The sequence below is a fragment of the Solanum stenotomum genome, chromosome 1, assembly GCF_019186545.1.
Source record: "Solanum stenotomum isolate F172 chromosome 1, ASM1918654v1, whole genome shotgun sequence".
Taxonomy (NCBI): domain Eukaryota; kingdom Viridiplantae; phylum Streptophyta; class Magnoliopsida; order Solanales; family Solanaceae; genus Solanum; species Solanum stenotomum.
In genome coordinates this window covers 3,207,618-3,228,100 of record NC_064282.1, presented here as the reverse complement: position 1 = coordinate 3,228,100, position 20,483 = coordinate 3,207,618, and the positions used below count along the sequence as shown (strand labels likewise).

General features: G+C 34.4%; 1 protein-coding gene, 1 long non-coding RNA gene and 1 pseudogene across 8 annotated transcripts; 2 read left to right on the top strand and 1 right to left on the bottom strand.

Annotated features, from left to right (window-relative positions):
* Positions 1 to 99: 99 nt before the first annotated feature.
* On the top strand, positions 100 to 17,952 carry LOC125866560 (probable carboxylesterase 7). 7 transcript variants are annotated; one of them, XM_049546863.1, is made up of 3 exons: positions 103 to 915; positions 15,686 to 15,756; positions 17,705 to 17,952. In XM_049546863.1, exons 1-3 carry the CDS (start codon positions 192 to 194, stop codon positions 17,840 to 17,842), a joined length of 933 nt encoding a protein of 310 aa, XP_049402820.1. In that variant the 5' UTR covers positions 103 to 191; the 3' UTR covers positions 17,843 to 17,952. The 7 variants fall into 7 exon arrangements, with proteins under 7 accessions (XP_049402828.1, XP_049402820.1, XP_049402813.1 ...); XM_049546856.1 differs by lacking the exon at positions 15,686 to 15,756 and adding an exon at positions 12,483 to 12,553; XM_049546832.1 differs by lacking the exons at positions 15,686 to 15,756; positions 17,705 to 17,952 and adding exons at positions 12,483 to 12,553; positions 15,757 to 16,010 and having other exon boundaries at positions 104 to 915.
* LOC125866598 (uncharacterized) lies at positions 207 to 17,092 on the bottom strand. The gene is made up of 2 exons (XR_007446545.1): positions 17,001 to 17,092; positions 207 to 282 (listed from the first exon to the last, which is right to left on the bottom strand). It is a non-coding gene; the product is annotated as an uncharacterized LOC125866598 (long non-coding RNA).
* Positions 17,953 to 18,856: 904 nt separating the features above from the next.
* LOC125849621 (2-hydroxyisoflavanone dehydratase-like) lies at positions 18,857 to 20,073 on the top strand (annotated as a pseudogene).
* The last annotated feature ends 410 nt before the right edge of the window (positions 20,074 to 20,483 follow it).

Below are 20,483 nucleotides of genomic sequence, written 5' to 3'. Positions count from 1 at the left end.
AAAAATTTAAGTTTTCGAATATACAATTAAAAAAAAATCCAAAGAAAAATATTTAAAAAATTGGTTGGCCCAAACTATATGTTTAGGCAAAGAAAAATTAATTTACACAAATTATTGCTTTTAAAAGTAGCTGTCACAGCACTGGTATATAGTAACACCAACCTTCTCTTGTAACATCATACCTTATAGCAATGGCGGAAATAGTACATGATTTTTTCCCATTGATGAGAGTTTACAAAGATGGTCGAATCGAAAGGCTGATGGGCGAGGGTTTTGTCCCACCTGAATCGGATCCTGAAACTGGAGTACAAATCAAAGACATTGAAATTGATCCACAAATTAACCTATCAGCAAGACTCTACCTGCCCAAAAATGTCGACACCGTTCAGAAAATTCCCCTTTTCGTCTACTTTCACGGCGGTGGCTTTGTGATCGAATCTGCTTCTTCACCTTCATATCACAAGCATCTTAGCACGGTAGCAGCTGACGCAAAAGTCGTCATCGTTTCTGTTAACTACAGGTTAGCTCCTGAGTACCCGTTACCCATAGCTTATGAAGATACATGGTTAGCTCTGAAATGGGTCGCTTCACATGCTAATGGTGATGGCCATGAGCCATGGCTAAAAGACCATGCCGATTTCAATCGGGTTTATTTTGGGGGAGATAGCGCGGGTGGTAACATCGCACACCATATAGCAATTCGGGTCGGGTTGGAAAAGTTGGATGGTGTGAAACTTGAAGGGATTTTCCTTGCCTGTCCATTTTTCTGGGGGAAGGATCCGATTGACGGTGAGGTGGAAAACCTGGGTGCCAAGGATTTCGTTGAGAAGCTATGGTTGTTTGCGAATCCGAATAGCTCGGGATTAGATGACCCGTTGATCAACCCGGAAAAGGATCCGAAGTTGTCTAGCTTAGGTTGTGATAAAGTAGTTGTATATGTGGCCGGAAAAGATCCGTTGAGATTCAGGGGATTTTACTACAAGGAGGTGTTGGAGAAGAGTGGGTGGCCGGGGACGGCGGAGGTTGTGGAAGTTAAAGATGAAGAACATGTGTTTCACCTGTTTGCTACAGAAGCTGAAAATGCGATGGGCATGATGAAAAAATTGGTCTCTTTCCTTAATCAGTCCTAGGACTTCTAATCATGGAATTGAGTACTACTTTTTATGAAAAAATTGAATGTAATTGTTAAAGATTTTCCCATGGTAAATCTTTTTCTTAATATATTTCTCAATCTTCCGGGAATGCGGCCTACTGATTTTATCAACTATGAACAAGGTTTATTATAGAGTGATAAGTATCATCTTTACTCGGAGGTCCCGAATTCTTAGGTGTGAAGTGCATCTAATTCATTAATCTGCCTCGCCATTTATGGAGCATCTTGCTACACTGCTTCAACTTGTTATTTCTAAGATAGAACATACGTTTTTGTTTTATAAAAAATATAATAATAATTGGAAAACCAATATAAAAAATACAAAGATCACCGTAAACTCGCTGTTGTCAATCTTTCTAGTTCTTTCTTCCTCTCCATTTAAAACTAAGCCATAAATAAAATAATTGACCTTGCCTTGGTCATGACGTATGGGCTACGCTCACTAGAATTGTTTGTATATATGGGGATGAATAATAGGAAAAAAAATATCAGGGTGTTCACACCACCGTTCAGATTAAATTTAAAAAAATTATTCAGTTTTGTTATTTTGAATTTTGATTTTAATTTTTGTGTCATTAAGGCACGTATGACAATTAACAGGCTCATTATTTTTTAGAATGTATATTTTTATTCCGTTTATCAGGATTGAGGTCACTGATTAGAGTATACAAAGATGGTCGAATCGAGAGCCTAATGGGTGAGGAACATGTTTGCTCCAGAAACTGAAAATGGGGATGGCCATGTTGAAAAAATTGGTCTCTTTCCTTAACAGTCCTAGGCCTTTTAATCATGGAATTGAGTACTATTTTCATGAATGAATTGGATGTAAATTGTTAAAGATCTTCTCTCGAAGAAATATTTCTCTTTTTATCGAATTAAGTTCGATCAATAAATGTTGAATAATTTAGAATGGTAATTTATTATACTTTGTTAATTAACTTTTATTTATTGAAATTGCAAGTACTGACAAAATCTTCAATTTCAAATCAATCTAATTTCAAATTGGTTATTAAAAGATCATGTCTAAATAACTATAGTTTGACTTGTGATCCACCAATAGATACCAATAGAAAATAAATAATGCATAGTAGTTATTTTTTCTTCAAGACATTTTCTAATTAACAATTTACATGAATCATTAATTTTCTTATCATAGAGTTTCTCCTTTATTCATATAATTTCGTATTTTAAAAATACTTCATCCGTTTCAATTAGTTGACCATCTTACCAAAAGAAGTTGTCTCATATTAGTTGATCACCTTACTAAATCAAAAAAATATTAATTAGATTTTTTCTATATTACCCTTGTAATTAATTCATTTAAAAGTGTTCACACTTGTTTGACAATTCCCTAAGAGCCTGTTTGGAAAGCCCATCGTGATAATTGGATTTGGTGTAATTGCATTGTTTGTCCTGTTTGATTGGGCATGTAATTGACAGGGTGTAATTATACTCTCCGATTCACGAGGGGGGGGGGGGGGGGGGGGGGGGGGGGTTGAATTGTTGGTGATTTCATGGTGTAATGACAAGCTGATTACTTTTCTTTTAAATCATATTTATGTATGTTATGTTGCAATTTGACAAAAGAGTATTATACTAAATTTTTTGTTTTGAATTTAGAACTTATGTTATATATTCAATTTCATTTGTTTTAGGAATATAGACTCGATATTTTACAATATAAGCTATTTTTTTAAGTTAGACTTAATAGATTATCCTTTTGTCAAATGTTTATATTTTTATGACATTATATTTATAATATTGATCTTTTTGTCGAACATGCATTTCATGATGTTCATAGAAATTATGTACTTTTAGTTTTTATGATTAATATTATTAAAATATACTAAATTGAAAAATATAAATCAATTATTTTTTATTATATAGTTAAGAACATATGTTTATTAATTAATATATTTTCATGAGACAATATATATCTTAAATATTCAATTTAATATCATTTATAAAGTCCCTTATTTGTCTAATATACAATTTTAATTTATATTTTTAAAATGCAATATAACCTTATGATTACACTTGTAATTACATTGTAATTACACTGTGACAAACAAACAGGTCAGCGTAATTACTAGGCTGGTAATTACTATCCTGGTAATTACACCAATTTCAATTACCTGTTGGCTTTCCAAACCAACCAAAGTTTTTAAACATGTGAATTAGTAAAATTATCTTTTTATTTGTGATTTTTTAATATGCGTACAAAAAGAAAAGTGATCAACTAATATAGGACGAATGGGAGGTTTCCGAAATCCCGACGGCGATTTAGGTTTTTTTTTTTCAGGCATGCTGCCGGCAGACGGCCGGCCATCGCTAATGGATAGTCTGGCTACTGCTCTTCATCCAATTTCCCATCCCTTCCAGGTAAAAAACAACCCACTCTACACCCACAATTGCCCACATCCCCTCCTAGGAACAGGTATGCTGATATTATTAGAGGTCATGATGCAAATTACAAAGAGAAAGTTGATGTTGCAGTAGATCATATTCCTATGAAGAAACCACACCTCATTGATGGTTTACCTACCATTTACTGGACGGCAAAAGAAATACAAATAATGAATATTATTGAAAATTTGCAATATGTTGTGGTTGGAAAATTCTCATATGGAGCTCCTGAGATTAATGAAATAAGGGAACTAATCCCAAAACAATGTGGAATTATTGGGGGATGTCAGATAGGTTATCTGAGAAATAGGCATATTCTAATGAGATTTGACTGTATTGAAGACTACATTAGAATATTATCTAAAAATTCGTATTACATAATTGCTAAGGATGGTTATGCGTATCAAATGAGGCCTTATATTTACGTTACCAACTTCAAGGTTAGTGAGGAGACATCATAGGCAACTACATGAATTTCCTTTCCAGACTTACTTCCAACTTTCTTTGTGAAGAAAGTTTTTTTCTCTCTTACGTCTGTTGTTGGGAAGCCTCTACAACTAGATCTTGCTACACTAAATAAGACTCATCCAAGGTGTGCTCGAGTGAAGGTCCAATTAAATTTACTTACTGAGAAACCTTAATTTGTGCAATTGCAGTTAGAAAATAATGACAATCAAGAGAATTCAATTGTTAAAATAAAGATACAATATGATTCATTGTCTGCTTATTGCAAGCAGTGTAAATTACAAGGGCATGCAGAAGATGATTGTAAAGTACTATACCCAGAGTTGGTGCAGCAACATAATGGGGATAGGGCAAAAGAATCACAACATATTGACAACAAACAACTCTACAAAGGGGCTATAAAAAGTAAATGGAAACCTACTAATAGAACATTTACAAAGAGAACTGGAGAAATTATGAATGTTAAAGTAGTGGAAAGTGCAGAGATCACTAGTAATATCAATCATTTTAATGTTCTAAACCAACAAAATCAAAATGAAGAGAAGGCCCTAGAGGTAGGAGCTTCAAATAAGATGCAACAAGGAAGGGAACTGATTAATAAGGTGAATTTACCAAAAAGTCAAACCAACAAAAAAGAGGTTGTTTTGGAGGAAACAGACATGGAAGATAGCGAAATAGCTGAGAATAAGGTGGAAGAAGAAGAGGTTGATGATGTTGAGGTTGTGTTGAATACTACAATAAGTGAGACAAATGATGTGAACAAGGAGGAAAAGAGGGATGATGATGGTGAAATAAATAAGCAGCAGTTGACAATTGTGGACAGTGACTTAGAGCTTGCAAATTATGACATTCCTTTAAAGATTATGAAACCAAAAGAAGATTGGCATCCTTCACTGTTACAAGGGCAATATCTAAATAGTGGTGGATAGGAGGATCACAACATTCTGACTGTCGTTTGCCCTAAGTCACAGCCTGTCCAGATGTTACATGAAATGGTTTCTTATTAAGGTTCTGGAGAACAACAAGTCACACAATTCATTGAGAATGGTGCATCAGAAGATAAAGATGAAATAGATTCGTTGCAACCTGATAATAGAGTGTTTAAAGAGACAGGATTAACACCTTCAACATCAAGCAAACTCAAAGGTAAATGTAAAGGTGAAATATTACCTACAAGATCTAATCCAAATAGAGGGACAATGAGTAGATCGAAATGATGATGAAGACTTTGTTTTGGAATGTGAGATCAGTCAGATCTCAAAATTCATTCCACAGAATACAAATGTTACACAGACATCATAAGTTTTCTAGCATAGCTTTGATGGAGCCTTTTCAAAGAACTAACAACATTCAAAGATACAAAAGGAGATTGAGAATGAAGTATGCTAATCATAATTGCAACGGAAAGATTTGGGTGTTCATTTTTTATCAATTCCAGGTGGAGGTTTTGTAAGACTCTGAGCAAATGCTGACTCTTAGTCTGAAGTTCCTGGAAAATAATCATTTTTTTGCTGTTTCTATGTTATATGCAAAGTGTAATGTTGAGGAGAGGTTAAATTTGTAGAATGATATTTACTGCATTAGTAATTATATTAACAATTCACCCTGGCTTATTGGGGGGGGGGGGGGGGGGGGNGGCGGATTTTAATGTCATTATGAGTGAGGAGGAAAAGTTTGGGGTCTACCTGTATACCCTGATGAATATGAGGACTTTTCTTTTTGTGTAAACTCATGTGAGCTGGTGGATGTCAATTTCAAAGAAAGTCATTTTACATAGTGGAATGAAGGGATAGATAATCAGTGTATTTTCAAAAGGCTTGATAGGTTTTTTATAAATTAGACATTTATGGGAAAGTTTGGGATAGTAGAAGTAGAACATTTAGCAAGAACAGGGTCTGATCATGCTTCTATGTTGCTTACTTATGGTCAACAGAATCATTATATCAGAAGACCTTTCAGATTTCTCAAATTCTGAAAAAAAAAAAAGCAGACTTTCAGCAGATTGTAAAAGAAAGTTGGGTGTCAAATGAGGTGGATGTGTTTATAAATTGGAAACAAAAGATGAAGAAGACTAAAGCTGCCTTGTCAAACTGGAGTAACGTATCTTTTGGAGATATCTTCAAACAATTATCTATTATGGAGGAGATTGTTAGAATGAAGGAAAAATTATTTGAAGCTGCCTCTATTGCTGATAATAGAAGAATGCTACATCAGGCTCATGTAGAATTAAAGAAATATGTGCATTTTGAAGAAGAATATTGAAAACAGAAAGCAGGTATTCAATGGTTTACAGAGGGGAAAAAATACAATGTTCTTTCATAATCTAGTGAAGGGTAGGAGAAAGAGGTTGAATATTAACAGAATACAGAATATGGGAGAAGTATGGGTGGAAGGAGTGGAACAGGTAGCAAGAGCTGCTCAGGAGCTTTTTCAAAAGCAATTCACAGGCCATCATAATTGTGAAAATGTCTTTTTATTGAGATATATCCATCCAAGTGTTAATGCAGGGGCCAACATTAAACTGAATGAACAACCTACAAGATAGGAGGTAAAGAAGGTTGCGTTTGATCTTAATGGAGACAGTGCAAGTGGCCCTGATGGTTTTTCTGGATATTTTTATCTGCATTGTTGGGATATTGTTAGTGATGATGTAGTTGTTGCGGTTAGTGCCTTCTTTAAATGGGACACTCTTCTTAAGTCTATTACTCATACTAATTTGGTTCTTTTGCCTAAAAAAGACATACTTCAGTCTTTCTCAGACATGAGACTAATTAATCTAAGTAATTTCATTAATGAAGTAATTTATAGGGTGGTGAATGATAGAATTGGGATGGTACTTCCATCTTTGATTTCCCAGAATCAATTAGGTTTTGTGAAGGGGATGAGTATCACTGAGAATGTTTTATTGGCCCAGGAAATTATAGGTGACATAAGTAAGAGAGGTAATCCAGCAAAAATAGTCATCAAGCTGAATATGGCAAAGGCTTATGACAGGTTTGATTGGAGTTTTTTTATAAAGGTGTTGGAAAAAATGGGCATTGATGCTGGTGTTGTGGATAAAATTTGGAGATTGGTTGCTAACAATTGGTATTTTATCCTACTCAATGCACAGGCTACTGATTTCTTTCACTCTACTAGGAGGTGAAGCAAGGGGACCCTCTATCTCCTGTTTTATTCATTCTTACTGTTGAAGTGTTGTCAAGAGGTTTAAATGTTTTGTTTTGTAATGAGGTTTACAAAGGTTTTGGGCTACCTAAATGGAGTGATCATATAAATCATCTTGCATATCCAGATGATACTATTATCTTTACTTTTGCAGATGGGAAATCTTTAGACTTATTGATGAATGTTCTGAGGGAGTATGAGAAACAGTCAGGGCAGAAGATAAATACTAAAAATGGCTCTTTTTTGGTATATCATAAGACAACACAGAACATGATCTCTAGTGTTGAAGAAAAAACTAGTTTTATTAGAGGAAAGTTTCCTATGATGCATTTGGGTTGTCATATTGGTCATGCTAAAAAGAAAAAAATACACTTTTCTGAATTGATGAAGAAGGTTCATAACAAACTGCAGGCATGGAAAGGGAAATTACTGTTTTTTGGAGGTAAGGCAGTATTAATTCAAAATATTTTAAATAGCATTCCTATTTATCTCCTGTCTACTATTATTCCCCCAGATGTGTCATTCTAGACTTGCATAGAGTATTTGCTATAAAAATTTGGAAGTTTAGAGATGTAGGAAATAACAAGCATTGGGTGTCTTGGTCTAAGCTCTGTAAACCTAAGGAAGAAGGTGGATTGGATTTTAGATCTCTATTTGATGTCTCAAAAGCTTTATTTGCAAAATTATGGTGGGTATTTAGAACACAGAAGACATTATGGTCAAATTTTATGTGGAATAAATATTACAAAAAAGAGAGGCCACAATTGGTTGAATGAAAAAGTGGTTTATTAGCCTGGAGTATATGCTAGAGGATAGAGATTTGATAGACCAAAATATTTGGTGGGAACCTAAAAATAGTTATTTAAGTGTCTGGTATGACAACTGGACACAGTTAGGAGCTCTCCACTACATATTGCCTATAGATACTGCTAAAAACTTGCAGTTGGAAGAAGTTAGACAATGTTATTTGAATGGGGAGTGGAATTCTCACTTGCTGCAAACTAGTTTTGGGGATGAAGAGACATGTCATACAGTTGGGAAGAAACTTTGAAGATGATGAACTATGGGACAAACCTTGGTGGATGCTAAAGACAGATGGAAAATTCTCCATAAGTTCTACTTGGGACTTTCTGAGAGAGAAACATGGGCTTTGTAAGAACTTCAACTATATCTGGAATAAAGGAATCCCTTTTAAATATCCTTTTTCATATGGAGACTTTGGAAACAAAGACTTCCTTTAAGAGAGGTTCTTATCAGAAATAGGATGTGTGATGGGGTGGTTTGTTGTTATTGTGAGGATGGAGTTCAGGAGACTATTGAACACCTCTTCTTTAATTGTGCAGCATCTAACTATGTATGAAGATACTTTTGAGGCATGGTAGGAGTAGAATGTCCTTTTTTGCAGTTGAAAGATAGTGTTTATAAATGGTGGCATACATATGCTTCAACAAAACTTAAACCATTATTATAGTTGTGCCAATGTTCATTTTGTGGCAAATATGAAAAAGAAGAAATGCTATTAAATTTGGAGGTTTTTTATCTGCTATGACATGAAAGGAGATATAGTAAAAAATTTAGTGTTATTGGCAAATCATTTATATCCTTGGATACATAGGATACCTAATAACTGGCCTGATTTGGTAAGATACTTGGCATACTATACTCCTAGGATAGGTTGTAAGGTGGTTTATTGGAACCTACAAAGGGAGAATTCCTTCAAATGCAATACAGATAGGGCCTTAAAAGGTAATCCTGGGCCAAGCTCTACTGCCTTTTGTGTTCGAAATGATCAAGGTGATCATATACATGCTGAAAGAAAGGTGATTGAAGTGGCAAACAACCTAGTAGCAGAAATTGTAGCACTGAGATTAGGACTGGAATTCTGCAGAAATCAGAATTTATTTCCCCTGGTTATGAAAACTGATTCATTAGCTTCCAAGAATATGATAGATGGTTTGTGGAACTTCCCTTGGGAGGTGGCATTGGAGATAAGAAGAATTCAAGTTCTTAAAGAAGGTTAGAGGTGGCAGTTGAACATTCTCTGAGAGAGGGAAACAAACTGGCAGATTTCATGGCTAATTTTGTGTTTTCTTTTGCAGGTACTGAAACAATTAGTTTTACTAGTTTCCAAGATTTACCTAATGAAGCTAAGACTTTATTAAACATGGACAAAAGGAAAATTCCTAATCTAAGGATACGAAAGCTACACAATACAGGAAGTGAGCACAATGACTGATACAAAATTCGAATTTCTTGACATCTCTAAATTTCAAGTCAAAATAGGAGCCCAGAGGTCATACAGAGCAGAAACAACACACACATAGGGAAGATGCTCGCAAATCAGAAAGAAAGAGAATATAATTAACAACGTACTTGACGTAAATCGGAGTAAGTTTATCCCAATGAGCCCTTTGTTGGGCTCAATCTGTCAAGGATAAGGGATCAAAGTTATGAAGGCTACTTTAGGTGGAAAAAAATAACCGTGAGATCAAGGACATCACCTAGCTTGAAGCTTCTTTGCAGATACTCTGAGGTGGAGAAGTCTCCGATTGGGATGATTTCGCGATGTTGGTGGGACTTGTCAACATCCAAAGTGAAATACACCCAAAACTTAAAGTACAGGTTGGTTATTTCAAGGCAGTCAAAGATGGATCAAGAAGAAGGAGCATAGTGAGAGCTTTTGAACACTTAAGATTGCTGAAATAGGGACCAAATGGAAGGAGCAACTGAGAAGGAAGTTGCGAGAACGCAAAGAACGTTCCACATTCTGTTTAGGATAGCTTTCCAAATTAGATTTTTCTCTTTGTTGTTTGGACCGGGTCTATTATGGGCTTGGTATTAATTTGTAATTTTTGGTTCCTTTTAATAAATAGGGCCTGCCCCATCCTTTAATTGAAAAAATAAATATAGGACGAAGGGAGTAATTGACCCAAGTGCTATCTTAATCCAAGACTTTGCTATTTCAGATACACCAATCTGAAATATTGATACTTGCTCTTTAATTTGAGTGGTTAATAATGCACCTAAGTATGATATTGAGCTAGGCTACACATGAATCTAATATATATGTATATGCCTAAAATATAAGAGAAAAGTTGTTGCACACATAATTTCATTAAAGTTTGAGTGGAATATCCTTTATAAAAAAAAATGGACAACTCATCAAAATTTAAGAAAATACATCAAAATAACCATGATCATTTAAATCCTTTTAGACATTATTTCAAAATTGATGTGGAGCAATTACAACCTTCTCTAATATTTGAAAGAACTTACGCATCTGACTTAAACTTTTAAAATAATGGATAAGATATCTTAGAATATGGTCTAAAACCCATAATATTAAATTATGTTAATCATGGCTACTTATCGGAGAAAGTGGTCATATTTCATATTAAGCCAATTTTTTATGATCTAGAAAACGATTATTATTCCTTAAAATCGTCAATATATATTCTCGTAACTTATTATTTCATTATCTTTTAATTGGATACGAAAAATGTTGTAGAGTAAATGAAAAAGTGAAATTATTATTAAGAAAAAAGATTTTTTTTTATATTTATTTATTTTGAAATTAATGTTTTTTTCATTTTTGTGGAGTTAAGGGACTCCATAACTTGTTTGAAGAAGTAATATCTCATATGATCATTCAATTTTGAATACTTTACTTAGAAAGTCACTCAACTTTGTTTTATTATTCAAAAGTCACTCAATTATTGATATTTTACTTAGAAATTCATTCAACTACTAATATTTCATTTATAAAGTCACCCAATCAACTTAATTGTTTTTTCATTAAGTTTTGTTAAATTAAAATATCTTATCTTATCGACCCACTCTAGTTATTTAATTATATTTTTCTTCTGAAAAATGTACCGTAGCGATTGACAAAAAAAAATTCTCTTTTCTATTCCAGCAATTGTCTAACTGGTACTAATGCTGAAAATGTTTTTTTTGTTTTATAAAAAAGGTTGGAATCAAGAAGTTGAGAAGTAATCCCAAAAAAGGAAAAAAAAAACCGTAGCAATCTTATTATCTTTTTTAAAAAAATAGTTTAAAACAAAAAATATACTTAAAAAATAATTAAATGAGCATCTTATTAGTTTTTATAAATAAGTTTAAAACAAAAATTATATTTTAACAAAATTTAATTTAAAAATATTTAAATTAGTTGAGTGACTTTCTACGTAAAATATCAATAGTTGAGTGACTTTCTACGTAAAATATCAATAGTTGAGTGACTTTCTTGATGAAATACTTATAATTAAGTGACTTTTGAGTTATAAAACAAAGTTAAGTGACTTTTCAAGTAAATTACTCTAAATTGATTGACATTCTAAGAAAATTATTGAAAGTTATTGCACAAATAAATGCAAATGACCATAAAAACTATCAAAATTAAATTAGAGTAAACATGTTGACCCCAAACTAGGAAAAAAAAAAAGATTTGGACATTCAATTCAAAATGCATATAATTAAAGAGCAGATTTTAAAGCAAAGTAAATTCTTGGTTGTAAAAGTTATCTGTCACAGCACTAGTGTATAGTATACCAACCTTCTCTTTTAGCAATGGCGGAAATAGTACATGATTTTTTTCCATTGATGAGAGTTTACAAAGATGGTCGAATCGAAAGGCTGACGGGCGAAGGTTTTGTCCCACCTGAATCGAATCCTGAAACTGGACTACAAATCAAAGACGTTGAAACTGATCCACAAATTAACCTATCAGCAAGACTCTACCTGCCCAAAATTGTCGACACTGTTCAGAAAATTCCCCTTTTTGTCTACTTTCACGGCGGTGGTTTTGTGATCGAATCTGCTTCTTCACCTTCATATCACAAGCATCTAAGCAAGGTAGCAGCTGAAGCAAACGTTGTTATCGTTTCTGTTAACTACAGGTTAGCTCCTGAGTACCCTTTACCCATAGCTTATGAAGATTCCTGGCTAGCTCTCAAATGGGTCGCTTCACATGCGAATGGAGATGGTCATGAGCCATGGCTAAAAGATCACGCCGATTTCAATCGCGTTTATTTTGGGGGAGATAGCGCGGGTGGTAACATTGCACACCATATAGCCATTCGGGTCGGGTTGGAAAAGTTGGATGGTGTGAAACTTGAAGGGATTTTCCTTGCCTGTCCATCTTTCTGGGGGAAGGATCCGATTGACGGTGAGGGGCAAATCCTGGGTGCCAAGGATTTCGTTGAGAAGCTATGGTTGTTTGTGAATCCCAACAGCTCGGGATTAGATGACCCGTTGATTAACCCGGAAAAGGATCCGAAGCTGTGTAGCTTAGGATGCGATAAAGTAGTTGTGTATGTGGCCGGAAAAGATCCGTTGAGATTCAGGGGATTTTACTATAAGGAGGTGTTGGAGAAGAGTGGATGGCCGGGGACGGTTGAGGTTGTGGAAGTTAAAGATGAAGAACATGTGTTTCACCTGTTTGCTACAGAAGCTGAAAATTCCATGGCCATGATGAAAAAATTAGTTTCTTTCCTTAATTACTTCTAATCATGGAATTGGGTACTATTTTTAGGAATAAATTGGATGTAATTGTTAAAGATTTTCCATGGTAAATCTTTTTCTTATTATATTTCTCAATCTTCCGAGAATGTGGCTTATTGATTTTATGGACTATCAACAAGGTCTAATATAGAGTGATAAGTATTTCTTTGATCGAGGTCTCAGATTCTTAGGTATGAAGTGCATCTAGTTCATTAATCTGACTCTCCATTTATGGAGCATCTAGCCACACTGCTTCAACTTGTTATTTCTAAGATAGAACAAACTTCTGTTAAAGTGATGAAAAGGAATACCACTAACATACGTAATAAAAATATAAAAATAATTGGAAAACCAATTTGAAAAACCAATTTGAATTTACGATTTTGATTTTTGAGTCTTTAAGGCAAGTATGACAATTAAATAAGCTCATCATTTTTTAGAATGTATACTTTTTATCGTTTATCAAGATTGAGGTCGCTCGAACACTTGTGTCGTGGACTAAGTTTTACTTATTCATGGACTACTTTTTCATTTTTTTTATCTACATTAGTACTAAAAAACATAACATAATATTAGAAATGACAAAAGAATACCAATATGGATTGTGGTGCATTGGTGAGAGTGCTTAACCCTTAACCAGAGGTCTTGGGTTCGAGTCCTGGGTATGGAGAAAATCATATTAGGAGCATCACTCCCAAATGGGCCCTACAGAGCGCGATTTGAATTTAGTCGGAGCTCCAATGTGAGCTCCGGACACCGAGTGAAAAACCAAAAAAAAAAAGAAATGACAAAAGAATTAAAGAAATGTGTGGACATACTATGAGTCCCTGAAGAAATGTGGATGGAAAAGTGATGTGGAAATTAAAGAAACAGAAGGGGAATAACATGTTTTTCATTTGGTTAAGCCAACTTGTGTGAGAGCTAAGGCCCTGATGAAATGGCTGGCCGATTTCTTTCAACAAATCAAGCTGAATTCTTGGTTGTGTAGAATTTCTGTAGTATTTCAGTTGTTTCTTTTTCTTTTTATTGATCAAATAATTAGCCTTTTGGACTTGAATTTGAAATTATTGATTTGGATAGAGATTGATTTGAAGTTGAACTATTGTTTGGACTTGTCATTGTGACAGGAGAAATCATTTTCACTATTAGTCATTAACTAGTCTCTCCATCTATGGAACACTTTTTTTTTTGCTTAGAAGGGATGCACTTATTTTGAATGTCTTGAAAATTCATTAAATATACCTTTAAAAAAAATTATTTAGTTTAGGACTCACCCAATTACTTGAAAAAATTAAATAATTTTCAACTCATAAGCTTTAAATCGGACTCCACTATACCTCCAAAAGAAATTCTCTCTGGACAATAGAACTTGCAGTGGTCATTACGTATGGACTTCGCTCACTTGAATTGTTTGTATTTTATATATTAATGAGGACAAAAGAAGTATATGTCCTCTAGAAACATTATTATAGATGCCGAGTTAAAATAGAATGACGTCTTTATATTTTATAAAAGATAATTCTATTAATTATAGTATGCTTTTTTAAAATCTTCAAATTTTATTTTAATAAAAGATCTAATCAATATTGAGTAGGGTTATCAAATGGACGGATTGTGTTGAAATTGGATATATTAAAATGGATTAAGGTTTGAATCAAATTATCTTGAGTTCAATCCTTAAAATTCATGACGGATTGGGTGAGTTAGCTATAGTTGGGCTCATTTTTGACATCCATAATGTTGAGTAAAAACGAAAGAGGAGATTATTTGTGTCGCATTCATCATTTGCTCAATCAAATCATACAATTATTCAATAGCAAATATGATATACTTGCTTCGATCCTAGAATACTGATTTATTGGACTTTTGAAAATTATTTAAAAATTCAAAGCAAAATATTTAAAAAGTTGGTTAAACTATAACCATCCTACACACAAATGTTTATACAAAGAAAGAAAGCGTGAAAGAATTCTTCTTACTTTTGGCAATCAAATAAGAATTTTAAACAAACTTCTATAATTAATTTAGAGTCCAAAATACAATATAATACTTTTTTTGTTATTTTTATTTAAATATAAATAATATGTGGATATATTATAAGAAATAAGTATTTCTAAAAATGAATAGACGGTGTAATTTTTCTTATACATCAGTGAATAGAAGTTGAAGATTCTTACTTGATTGCCACAAATTATTGCTTTTAAAAGTAGCATTCACAGCACTTGTGTTAATATTACTACACACACCAACCTTCTCTGGCAACTTAGCTTTTAGCAATGGAGGAAATAGTGCATGATTTTTTCCCATTCATGAGAGTTTACAAAGATGGTCGAATCGTAAGGCTGATGGGCGAAGGTTTTGTGCCACCTGAATCTGATCCTGAAACTGGAGTACAAATCAAAGACGTTGAAATTGATCCACAAATTAACCTATCAGCAAGACTCTACCTCCCCAAAAATGTCGACACTGTTCAGAAAATTCCCCTTTTTGTCTACTTTCACGGTGGTGGTTTTGTGGTCGAATCTGCTTCTTCACCTTCATATCACAAGCATATAAGCAAGGTAGCAGCTGAAGCAAAAGTAGTTATTGTTTCTGTTAACTACAGGTTAGCTCCTGAGTACCTTTTACCCATAGCTTATGAAGATTCCTGGCTAGCTCTCAAATGGGTCGCTTCACATATTGCCAATGGTTATGGTCATGAGCCATGGCTAAAAGACCATGCCGATTTCAATCGCGTCTATATTGGGGGAGATAGCGCGGGTGGTAACATCGCACACCATATAGCTATTCGGGTGGGGTTGGAAAAGTTGGATGGTATGAAACTTGAAGGAATTTTCCTTGCCTGTCCATTTTTCTGGGGGAAGGATCCTATTGACGGTGAGGGAGGTTCCAAGGATGTCATTGAGAAGCTATGGTTGTTTGTGAATCCCAACAGCTCGGGATTAGATGACCCGTTGATTAACCCGGAAAAGGATCCGAAGTTGTGTAGCTTAGGATGTGATAAAGTACTTGTGTATGTTGCCGGAAAAGATACATTGAGATTCAGGGGATTTTACTATAAGGAGGTATTGGAGAAGAGTGGGTGGCCGGGAACGGTGGAGATTGTGGAGGTTAAAGATGAGGCACATGTGTTTTACCTGTCTGCTACAGAAGCTGAAAATAAAATGGCAATGATGAAAAAATTGGCCTCTTTCCTTAATCAGTCCTAGGCCTACTCATGGTATTGACTACTATTTTTATGAATAAAAAATGGATGTAATTGTTAAAGATTTTCTCATGGTTCTTAATATATTTCTCAATCTGCGGCGGCCTACTGTTTTTGTTGACTAAATGTAAGTTGGTAGGAGAGTTCATTTTCACTATCATACTTCATTAATCTGACTCTCTATTTATGGCGCATCTTGCTCCACTGCTTCAACCTGTTATTTATAAGATAGAACAAACTTCTTCAAGTGATGAAAAGGAATACCACCAACATACGTTTTTGTTTTATAAAATACAATAATAATTGGAATACCAATTTAGTGTAAGCTCGCTGTTATCGATCTTTCTGGTAAGCTCCATTTAAAATAAATGGCCTTGCCTTGGTCGTGAGTATGGGCTACGCTCACTAGCATTGTTTGTATATATGGTGATGAATTATAGATCTCTGAGGGAAAAAATATCAGATGTGGGCATTTACACCGTTCAAATTGAATATGAAAATTTGATTTGAGTTTTTTATTTTTATATTTAAGAAATTACCGTTCAAATTCAATTTAAACTTGCATTTGATTGGAGTTTTAAGGTTTGATTTAAAATTAATCAATTTTGATATTTTCAATTTCAATTTCTGAGCCTTAAGACAAGTATTACAATTACGAAGCTCAATTCACTCAATAGTTTGTTCTTTCGAATGTACTATAACTTCTTACGGTTTACAAGGATTGAGGTCACTGTGACACTCAAGCCATGGATTAAGTTTTACTTATTCATAGACTATTTTTTCACTTTTATCTTGATTAGCAACATGATATTAAAAGTGAAAATAGAATTATTTGATTTTAATCAATGAAATCATTTACATTATTATTCAATAGAAAATATGATATACTGACTTTTCTTTGGAACATAGAATACTAAACTATTGGACTTTTCCAAGTTCTTGGTTTTAAAAGTAGATCTCACAGCACTTGTGCATAGTAACACCAACCTTTTCTGGTAACTTAGCTTTCAGCAATGGCGGAAATAGTACATGATCTTTTCCCACTGATTAGAGTTTACAAAGATGGTCGAATCGAGAGGCTGATGGGTGAAGGTTTTGTCCCACCTGAATCGGATCCTGAAACCGGAGTACAAATCAAAGACATTGAAATTGATCCACAAATTAACCTATCAGCAAGACTTTACCTGCCCAAAAATAAAGACCCAATTCAGAAAATTCCCCTTTTCGTCTACTTTCACGGCGGCGCCTTTGTAATCGAATCTGCTACTTCGCCGACATATCACAAACATCTAAGCATGGTAGCAGCTGAAGCAAAAGTCGTCATTGTCTCTGTTAACTACAGGTTAGCTCCTGAGTACCCGTTACCCATAGCATATGAAGATTCATGGATAGCTCTCAAATGGATCGCTTCACATGCTAATGGTGATGGTTATGAACCATGGCTAAAAGACCATGCCAATTTCAATCGCATCTATTTTGGGGGAGACAGTGCGGGTGGTAACATCGCACACCATATGGCCATTCGGGTCGGGTTGGAAAAGTTGGAGAGTGTGAAACTTGATGGGATTTTCCTTGCCTGTCCATATTTCTGGGGGAAGGATCTGATTGACGGTGAGGGAGAAAACTTGCTTGTCAAGGATTGCATTGATAAGCTATGGCTGTTTGCGAATCCCAATGGCTTCGGATTAGATGACCCGTTGATTAACCCGGAAAAGGATCCGAAATTGTGTAGCTTAGGGTGTGAGAAAGTACTTGTGTATGTCGCCGGAAAAGATCCGTTGAGATTCAGGGGATTATACTATAAGGAGGCGTTGGAGAAGAGTGGGTGGCCGGGGACGGTGGAGGTTGTGGAGGTTAAAGATGAGGAACATGTTTTTCACCTGTTTGCTCCAGAAGATGAAAATGGGATGGCCATGTTGAAAAAATTGGTCTCTTTCCTTAATTAGTCCTAGGCCTTTTAATCATGGAATTGAGTACTATTTTCATGAATGAATTGGGTGTAATTGTTAAAGATCTTCTCTTTTTTTTTTTATTGAATTAAAGTTCGATCAATAAATATTGAATCATGAAAGATTTTGTGATAGCTTATTACACTTTGTTATTAATTTTTGTTTATAATCGCAAGTCCAAACAAAATTCAACTTCAAATCAACTTGATTTCAAATTGTTTATTAAATGATCATGTCTAAAAAATCATATTTCAACTTGTGATCAATCCATAGATACCGATTAGAAAATAAATAAAGGTATAATAGTTACTTTTTCTGTATAACAAAATTATTAGTTATTTGTTGGATTTCTTCAAGACATTTCCCTTGAATCATTAATTTTTCTACCATAGAGTTTCTCCCTTGTTCATATAATTTGTATTTAAAAAAAATAAAAAATTAAGTAAAATACTCTCTCTGTCCTAATTAGTTGATCATCTTACTAAAAATATTTATCTCATAATAGTTGATCACCTTACTAAATTAAAAAAAAAAATTAATTAAATTTTTCCTATATTACCCTTGAAATTAATTCATTTGAATGTGCTCATACTTATTTGTAAAATTTTCAAAAAGGTTTTTTAAGAGGTGAATCAATAAAATTATTATTTTTATTTATGTTATAGCTACTGTTTAGGGAAATTCTAATACGCAACTGCAATTTCACCCAATCTGCTATTAGCCTGATTTGTATAATTCGCAGGACTTGTATAATTTGGTTTCTGATTGTATAAATTTAGAAATTTGTATATGCTTACCCGAGCTATTTGTATACGATTTATGAAAAATTCATAATAAATTACCCTGTTTTTATATTGTCAAGCGAAATATACAAATGAACAAAAATATATGACTGTAGCCTCCATAGCAAATGAAACTATAGCTATGGAGTGCAATCATCGAAATTATTGATATAGACCCTTATTATGTCTATTAGGTTTGTTATTTTTTTAAAAAAAATCTCTTCTTAATATGCGTGAAAAGGAAAGTAATCAACTAATATGAGAGAGTAATTGGCCCAAGTGCTATCTTGATCCAAGGCTTTGCTACTTCAGATATTTTAATTGAAATTCACCGATCTAAAATATTGATATTTGCTCTTTAATTTGAGTGGTTAATAATGCACCTAAGTATGATGATATTGGGCTAGGCTCAGGGGCGATTTTATGTATTAATTTTGGGTCATCCGAACCCGTGGTCATCCGACTAAACTCGATATATTACTTCTATAATTATTAAAGAATATATTAAATTAAAGCTTGTACAAATCAAAGACGTTGAAATTGATCCAAAAATTAACCTATCAGCAAGACTTTACCTGCCCAAAAATGTCGACCCGGTTCAGAAAATTCCCCTTTTCGTCTACTTTCACGGCGGCGGCTTTGTAATCGAATCTGCTTTTTCACCTACATCACAAATATCTTAGCCTGGTAGCAGCTGAAGCAAAAGTCGCCATCGTCTCTGTTAACTACAGGTTAGCTCCTGAGTACCCGTTACCAATAGCTCATGAAGATTCATGGCTAGCTCTCAAATGGGTCACTTCACATGCCAATGGTGATGGTCGTGAACCATGGCTGAAAGACAATGCCGATTTCAATCGTGTCTATTTGGGCGGAGATAGCGCGGGTGGTAACATCGCACACCATATAGCAATTCGGGTCGGGTTGGAAAAGTTGGATGGTGTGAAAATTGATGGGATTTTCCTTGCCTGTCCATTTTTCTGGGGAAAGGATCCGATTGACGGTGAGGGAGAAAACTTCCTTGCCAAGGATTTCGTTGAGGATCTAGTGTTGAGTGGGAATCCCAATAGCACCGGGTTAGATAAGGATCCGATTGACGGTGAGGGAGAAAACTTAGTTGCCAAGGATCTCTTTGAGAAGCTATGGTTGTTTGTGAATCCCAATAGCTCGGGATTAGATGACCCGTTGATTAACCCGGAAAAGGATCCGAAATTGTCTGGCTTAGGGTGTGAGAAAGTACTTGTGTACGTCGCCGGAAAAGATCCGTTGAGATTCAGGGGATTGTACTATAAGGAGGCATTGGAGAAGAGCGGGTGGCTGGGAACGGTGGAGGTTGTGGAGGTTAAAGATAAGGCACATGTGTTTCACCTGTTTGTTCCAGAAGCTGAAGAAGCCATGGCCATGCAGAAAAAATTGGCCTCTTTCCTTAATCAGTCTTTGGACTTCTAATCATGGAAATTTTCATTTTTAATCTTGTTTGAACTAGTATGTGATGGCAATTCAACTATAATAAGTCAGCATGTGCCAAAGTTATATAAATAGCAAAGTCTGCAATAATGAATTGAGTACTATTTTTAATAACGAATTGGAAGTAATTGTGTTTTTGTTGTCTACCATCTAAGCATCTACTCTCAAAACTTTAAATTGATTTGATAAAATATCTTAGAAGTCGTATGAAAATCTTCATTACTGACAGGGACGTGCATAATTATTAAATTACACAATACTCCCTCCGTTTCAAAAAGATTGATCTGGTTTGACTTGGCACGAAGTTTAAGAAATTAAATAAGACTTTTGAATCTTGTGATCCTAAATTAAAGTTATGTCAAATATACAAAATTGTCCTTAATCTTGTGGTT

Bases quoted from the DNA above. Each gene is read 5' to 3' on its own strand.
- LOC125866560 (XM_049546840.1), top strand. From the start codon at position 192: ATGGCGGAAATAGTACATGATTTTTTCCCATTGATGAGAGTTTACAAA. The intron at 916-15,685 runs GTTGTGATAAAG...TGTGTAGCTTAG, and splicing joins TCCGAAGTTGTCTAGCTTAG to GATGTGATAAAGTACTTGTG.